Source organism: Myotis davidii, unplaced genomic scaffold (genome assembly GCF_000327345.1).
Source record: "Myotis davidii unplaced genomic scaffold, ASM32734v1 scaffold1703, whole genome shotgun sequence".
Lineage (NCBI taxonomy): Eukaryota > Metazoa > Chordata > Mammalia > Chiroptera > Vespertilionidae > Myotis > Myotis davidii.
In genome coordinates, this window is record NW_006293780.1 from 850,422 (window position 1) to 858,413 (window position 7,992).

At 54.0% G+C, this 7,992-nt stretch overlaps 1 protein-coding gene across 1 annotated transcript in view; it reads right to left on the reverse strand.

Annotated features, from left to right (window-relative positions):
- ASB2 (ankyrin repeat and SOCS box containing 2) overlaps window positions 1–7,992 on the reverse strand; it is a 35,783-nt gene that overhangs the window by 5,180 nt on the left and 22,611 nt on the right. The window contains exons 7-8 of the mRNA XM_006767627.2: window positions 4,976–5,147; window positions 1–36 (exon numbers count right to left, since the gene is read on the reverse strand). Coding sequence (XP_006767690.1) covers window positions 1–36; window positions 4,976–5,147 — 208 coding nt within the window. The remainder of the gene's footprint in view (window positions 37–4,975; window positions 5,148–7,992) is intronic.

A 7,992-nucleotide genomic window follows, 5' to 3' on the forward strand; every position in this document is an offset into this window, starting at 1 on the left:
GTGCGGCTGGTCACCGGCAGCAGCATCTGCACGATCCTGCAAGGCGGAGCGCGCGCGCGGGTCACGGTCCAGCAGGGGGCGCTGAGGGACCAGGCGCGGCCACTCACAGCTACTCTATGTAGGGAGGCGCGGGCCTACCAGCAGGGGGCGCTGAGGGACCAGGCTCGGCCACGCACAACTACTCTATGTAGGGAGGCGCGGACCTACCAGCAGGCGGCGCTGAGGAGCCGGCCAGCCTTCACAGTTACCCCTTTTGGAAGGGTGGGTCTACTGCTATTCCCACTTCACAGAGAGGGAAACTGAGTCTCAGAGAGCTTCAACCACCCTCCCAAAGTCACATAGCCAGTAAGCGGTGGAGCTGGGTGGCCATGAGGTGGACAGGGTGCCCCCTGTCCTGTAAGTCTCAATGCCTCTAATGCTGAAGTCTGACTTGCCTCTCCCAGGCTCTCTGCTCTGCCTGTGGCCTGGGGTGGGTTGGTCAGCCCCTGCTGAGGCTGGAGATCCCTGGGCAGCTCTCTCCCGCTGAATCAGCACGTCACTGCCACCAACGTGTACTAACTACTAGTACTATCAGCACTGCCTTCAGCACTTGCCCTGCATTAATCTGTTACACCCTCCCAATAGCCCTATGAGGTGGGTACTAGTATTATCCTCCTTTACAGAGGAGGAAACAGAAGCCCAGAGAGGGTATGTGACTTGCCCAAGAATGCACAGCCAGTAAGTGACGGCACCGGGATTTGAATGCAGGTAGTCCCATTCCCCCTAGAGCAGCGGTTCTCAACCTGTGTGTCGCGACCCCTTTGGGGGTCGAAAGACCCTTTCACAGGGATCGCCTAAGACCATCAGAAAACACATATATAATGACATCTTGTTTTTGTGATTAATCACTATGCTATAGTTATGTTCAATTTGTAACAATGAAATTGGGGGTCACCACAACATGAGGAACTGTATTAAAGGGTCGTGGCATTAGGAAGGTTGAGAACCACTGCCCTAGAGAGAGGGCCACACTCTGAACCACCCCCTTATTTTTTGTGTAGCAGGTATGTCGTGGGGCTTCGCCTGCTTCATGATGCATTACTTGCCTGTCCTGTTTCACCTTCCCTGCAGCCCTGCGGGGTGGCCAGAGCAGGTCTGTGGCTCCCTTTTGACTGATGTGGCTCAGAGAAATGAAGGGACTAATCAAGGGTCGTAAAGCAGTTCTGGGGGCTTGGCCCCAGCGCTCTTGACCTCTTGTCTCTGCTATCTTCCCCTGGACCCTTGCCACCTGCAGGAACAAGCTTCTGTCATGATTCCAGACCCCAATCCGTCTAATCCTTGATGACTGGTGACCTCACGGCCCATGTGGGCTCCAAGGAGGTGGCCATGGCAGGGCAAGGCGGTGCCAGCAGGCCCGTTCCCACGCCTCTCTGCCTCCTGGCACGTTGATTTCCCTGCTTCCTGGAACTCTGATGCCAGCAACCTCCGCTAGGGTCTCAGTGGAAAATGTTATTATTGTTAGTAACACTTTATTTACCTAAAATCTGCGCCTAAAACCTCAAAAGGAAATTCACACATCAGGGGGACTAATTGCCTCCTAATTTCTATTTGTGCAGGCACAGGAGGCCTGACCTTGCTCTGTAGAGGTGCTGGTCCAAGGCAGGGCTGGGGCCTCACCCTGGACTGAGGCCATTGGCAACAAATGCTCGATAACAGCCGTAACCTGCCCAATCTCGGGAAAGGACAGCGAGAGGGACTGCCCAGGGCCGCCCGCCAGAGGGGGCTGGTATCTCTGGCAGGTCACAGCTGGTCTCGAGCGATCCCTCAAAGGGCCGAAATGTGGGAACATGACTGGACGCTGCCTAGATTCCCAAAGCACCGTCTTAACGACGTAGCGATACCATCTTATTATCCACCTCTGTAGGACTTTGCCAATCTGAGTGTGTGATGCTGGACAGGTCTGGAGATCAGTGTGTCCAGCTGTCCCATTTTACAGAGGGTGAAACTGAGGCACGGGTGTGGGATGGGAATAAGAGTGAGGTTGGACGGGAGGTGGACAGCAAAGCCAGGCCAGAATGTATGTATGTCCAAGGCCAGACCTTTCCATGATGCCCCAGTCCCCCTAACACAGGGGAGTGGCCATGGTGGTGTCCCCACTGCATATCCATCCATACCATCACCTCCCTCTCCAAGCGCCTCTGTGGGCGGGAGGACAGGCCGGGGCCTTCCCCCTTCTCCCATGGGCAGGTCCTGGGACCACAGAGGGCTTGCTGCTCAAAGTGCACCTTATGAAGAGGAACAAAGGTGACCACTGCCCAATAGGACCCTCGGTGTCTGAGGCCCAGTTCCCTGCCCCTCTGGAACTGATCCTGTGAGCTGATCTCATTCTCTCTCCGTAACCAGTCAGCAAGGTCGACTGCTCTGCCCAGGTTACAAAACACAATGTAGTAATGCTTTCACTGAGATTGCTGTTGAGCATAAAATGAGATCCTACACGTTAAGCTGAGCTGCGCCTAGTAGGCACTCAATAAATGGTAGCTGTTGGCATCTTGGCCACCAGGGCGATGGTAGCACACTGCCCTGCTGCTCAAGACCTGGAGGCGTTCTGGGTCACCAGGTCACGGTGCTGTGACCTTTGTCAGTGATCAGGGTAACTTTGACTGTGAACTAGACTTTCACAAAGGAACCAGCCGCCCACAGACGGCTCCGCGGCCAATACCACTGAGCTGCACTGTGTGAGCTCTGCCGTGTGAGTGTGTGTGTGTGTGTGAGAGTGTGTGTGAGTGTGTGTCTATGTGTGTGTGTGTGTGAGTGTGAGTGTGTGTGTGAGTGGGTGTGTGTGTGTGTGTGTGTGTGTGTGAGTGTGTGAGTGAGTGTGTGTGTGTGAGTGTGAGTGTGTGTATGAGTGAGTGTGTGAGTGAGTGAATGAGTGTATGAGTGTGTGAATGAGTGAGTGTGAGTGTGTGAGTGAGTGTGAGTGAGTGAGTGAGTGTGTGCGTATGTGTATGTGTGTGTGTGTGTGTGTGTGAGCGTGAGTTAGTGTGTGTCAGTGTGTGTCCTTGAGCCCATGTGATGCTCATGTGGGAGCCAGCAAAGGTCCGCCAGTGGAGCATCTGCCTGAGGGTTCCCAGGGCACAGCGGGCCCCCGCCCAGGAGTGGCCGCGTTTCCGGGGGCTGCTGGGAGCTGCAGCAGGAAGCAGGTCCTCCGTGAAGGAGGAAGGGCAGGTACACAGTGGAGCTGGCTGAGCACGCACACTGCCAGTTCTCCTCACAGTGCGACTCGGGATCACTCAGGGAACCGCTGGAAATGCATAGTCCCGGGCCCCGCTGTCCAGGGCCTGATCCAGCAGGACGGAGGGACCTGGGAGTCTGCTGCAGGTGACCCTGGCCTGCACCTGAGACACACGGACGCCAACCCTCGCCATTTCCCGCAGGAGACACAGGCAGCCAACCAGCTTCCTGCAGGGGCGGGGTGGGGAATGAGGCCTGTGCGCACGCTCTCCCCTCTCATTTCCTGTGAGGCTGTGAGTTCTGAGCCTCGGTTTCCCTTGCAGTTCATGGGGACTCCAACTGGCTTGTGAGTGTGTTTTATTAGCTACACTTTAATTTAATTTACTAAATGTCCTCCATTCTGCCTTTTCTTAGAGTTTCAATGGCTTGCAAAGATAATATAAATTAAAAGTAAAACAGAAAGCATATTTAAGAACAAGGAGGTCCATCGCTTCTCAGCCTTTTGGCTAAGATCAAGTGTAAGAACAAGGAGGTCAAAAGTGAGTCCAAAATGCATGTCTCTGTTATATGCCAGCTGCAAAATGGACGCTAAGATCCTGGTTTGCTGCCACAGCGACGTCCAACCGGTGTGCCACAAGAACTTTTAAAACATGCAGTACCTGACTATTTGGTCAGGGGCACTGACCTCTTTCCCCTGAGATTGTCAAATAGAAAAATGACAACAAACCAAGACAACAATAGCCATCCGGTGTAAATGCATCAAAATCATACCTATTTTTAAATGTCAGATCAGCAAAAAACACAACATATTTTTTGGTGTGCTGCAGAACTTTAGTAATTAGTTATGTGTGTCGTGAGATGGGAAAGGCTGAAAATCGCTGCTCTGCTGGGCTACACAGTTACATTGCCTGGAGGAGCCTGTGATGTGTAGCATGCACCAATAGCTGTGGTGTAAATACTCTCACCACGGCCAGTTTCAGGCTCTCAACTTGAACAGTTGGCTCGTGCAAGCCGGTACTGACCAGCTCTAGCACAGCTCTGCTTCCAGTGTGCCCGAGGACCACTGTGGAATGCTCTTTCGTTATGCCATGAATTCGTGTGTGTATGTGTGTACAGACCTGTGCACCTCTCCTCCCACCAGGTCCCTCCCCAAGAAGTAAGCTTCTCTCTTCTTGCTCAAAGTACCCACACATAGTAAGTGATCAATAAGGTTTAGCTATTATCACTGGTACTATTGGTATTATTGTAGGCATATTGCATGCTGGCTTATTGCCTTAAAGGTTGGTTTTGCATCCTCACCAGAAATAACCTCAAGTCTAGATGCATATCTGGTGCCTTGAGTGGAATTCCTATAGATGTGACATTGGGGATGGGTGAATTCCTACCATCTATAGGCTGTGTGACTTTGGGCAAATCGCTCAACCTCTCTGTGTCTCAGCTTCCCCATTTGGAAAACAGAGATAACAGTATCTACCCCGGTAGATTTGTTAAAAGGATCATTGAAAGTGGAATTATCAAAAGGATTAAATTAGTTCCTAATGGGAAGTGGCGGTCAGAGCTAGTGTTTGCTTCATTACTGTCATTGCTGTTGCGGTGGGCATTCGCCCTAGCTGGCCAGCTGCTGAGCGCTTTTCCTCTCATCCTCCAAAGGTGCCCTCCTCTCTGACCGAGCCTTCCTCATCCTGTGGGCGGGACATTCGGAGCCCCCCACTAACCCCCAGTGTGGGTTGCGGGGGGTGGGGGGGGTGGCCGGGCCGGGGCTGACCTGTAGTTGCCCTTCTTGGAGGCGACGTGAAGCGGGAGCATGCCGTCCTTGTTGGCCTTGTTGGCGTCGGCGCCCTGCGACAGCAGAAACTCCACCACCAGCTGGTGCTCGTTCTTGCAGGCCTCGTAGAGGGCCGACGCACTGTCGCTGGCCTGCGTGTTGATGTCAGCGCCTGGCGAAGAAGAGGCAGACCAGTGAGTGATCAGGGGGTCGCTGTCCCTGATGGGATGGCCCTGTTGGGCTGTGCTAACCTCCATGGCACGTTGGGACCTTAGAAAGGAGGGGTTCACCTGGAGGACCCCCAGCTCCCTTCCATAACCCCGAGATGCTGGGGCCTGCCTGCCTGAGCAGAGGCCTCTCGGAAGTGAAAAGCTGTCACACAGTGTTGGCATTTGGGGAGCACTTACCGTGTGCCGGGCACCGTGCTTTCCATGGTTGTGTCTTGGAATCCACAACACAACCCTGTGTGACCAGCACTACTCTCATCTCTGTGCAGAAGCACAGAGAACCAATGCAACTTGCCTCAGACCCGCCAGCTCGTAAGTGAAGAGCCAGAACTTGAACCCCAATAGTCTGATGGCAGAGGCATGGGAGATGGCCTGATGGCAGAGGCCAGGCTCATCCCCCTCTCTCCGTGTAAAAGGAGCCCGGCCCCGCCTTGAGGATGGCCCTCGCGGGTCTTGAGAGTACAGAGCCCCCTAATGAAGAAGAACCCCAACAACAAATCCCGATCTCTGCCTTCCATTTCCAAGAATGAACGAGGAATTACTTCCTGTCTTCCTTGAAAATGACACTGCTCTATGCTGACAGGAGGAGGAGGCAGGCCTGGTGGCAGTCTCCCCCAGCCCAGGCTCCTCCACCCCCTCCATCTCCTGGCGGGGAGGGGAAGAGCTGACTGCTTGGGTTTCTCGGACCATCCACGGCCCCTTATTCTGGCAGGAAATGGAACTGAGAGGCAGTAGACTGTCAGGAAGGGCTGAGACCAAAAGTGTCAGGTAACCACAGCTTTCCCTCGGGCCCTCTGCTTAGCTCAGGTTTTCGGATGAGCATTCATTTTTGATGACTGATTTCTGGTCTGGTGGACGGAGCACAGGCTCTGGGGACAGACAAGGACCGGCTGAAGCGACTGTCTCCTGGCTTATAACCTCCGTGGCCCTGGGCAGCCTGCAGGAGCCTCGTTTCCTCGGCTGCTGATGGAATAATGGTACCCCCTGATTGGGATACTGCGAGAGTAAGCAAATATCTGCTATAGACGGTGCCCCCCCAAATGCATATGTTGAAACCTCACCCCCAAAGTGATGGTGTTCGAGGTGGGGCCTCTGGGAGGTGATTCCAATCTGGAGACCCCAGGAGTGGGATTTGTACCCTAATAAAAGGGACCGCAGCCCGGCTGGCGTGGCTCAGTGGTTGAGCGTCGACCTAGGAACTAGGAGGTCACAGTTCAATTTTTCCGGTTGGGGTACATGCCCGGGTTGTGGGCTCGATCCTCAGTAGAGGGTGTGCAGGAGGCAGCCGATCAATGATTCTTTCTCATCATTGATGCTTCTGTCTCTCTTCCCTTCCTCTCTGAAATCAATTTAAAAAAAATTTTTTTTTAATGGACCCCAGAGAGTCTCTCACTTTTCCAATGTGTGAGGACACAGCGAGGAGACGGCTGTCTGTGACCAGGAAGTGGGCCCTCGCCAGGCACCAAATTTGCCAGGCCCTTGGCCTTGGACTTCCAGACTCTGGAACCGTGAGCAACAGCCCCTGTTGTCTGTGAGCCAGCCAGTCTGTGGTCCGTCATAGCCGCCCAGTGCCCGGCACAGAGGAGGGGCCCCGCAAATGGCAGTTCTCCAGGGTGGAGGGGGCTGGGCACAGGGAAGGTCCGGCCCCCCCCGCCCCTGAGGGGGAGTGGGCGAGCAGCTCTAACACCAGCTCTCAGTCGGGCTCCCTGGAAGCCCGGACCCCGCTGGCCTAGCCGGCTGCTCCCACAGGAAAAATATTTGGATTAAAGATGGACTCAGCCCACAGAGGGAGCAGGCCTTGACTCGGCGTCGGTGGGAGAGCTCCACAGATGTGTAGAGTCCGCCGGTTCCCGCCCGCTGGGGCCCTGCCCTTGGCCTGGCCTCCTTGCCTGGCTCCCAGGCCCCTGCCTGCGCCCCTTTGTTCTCAAGTCGGTCCGTCAGGATCCATCCGTGGGTCTGTTTCCCTAACTGCTCAGGCACATGGTAAGCGGATGCTTATCTGAGCAAAGTCCCACAAGGGCCATTCTCGAGGCCCAGTGGGGTGGCCGAGTGCAAAGAACATGCAGGTTGGGATCAGATGGCTGCGGTCAGAATCCAGGCTCTGGCCGTGTCCAATCATTTAACCTCTGAGCCTCAGTCTCTTTATCTATAAAATGGGAGGAGGACACGACTGTGGAGAAAACCACATTGGCCTAATCTGTGTTCATGCTTATACAGTGTCTGACACATAGTAGGTCTTCAACAAAGTATTCCAACTCTGCCCCAGGGCCTGGCTTTCCTTTGGCCTCTCTGTTGCTAAAGGGAGGGTCACTTCCCAGCAAAAGAGAGAAAATAATCTTAAGTGTTCTTGGGGGAGATCAAAACATAAGGCTCTTTAGCCACCAGGACCTCTGCCATAGGCAATATTGTTTTACTTTCTCCATTAAGTGAAAAAATTTTTTTACAGACGAAGAGTACAAAGACCTGAGTTCAAATCCCAGCTCTGCCACTAACTTGCTGGGTGCCTTTGAACAAACCACTTTCCCATGCTGGTCCTTGGTTTCATCGACTACAACGTGAGGAAGTGATCTAAATGCTGTCTGAGGCTCCTTCTGGCCCCGACGTGTGACATGGTGGAAGGGGAAGTGGTTGTGATATCAGGAGACTAAGAGTCTGGCTGGTTCTCCCACCAATTCGCTATGTGACTACAGAGAACTCACTTCCCCTTTCCGGGCCTCGGATTCCTCATTTGTAAAACAAGGATGTTGGGCTAGATTAGAGATCGCCAATATGGGGCTGGTGTTCCACTCC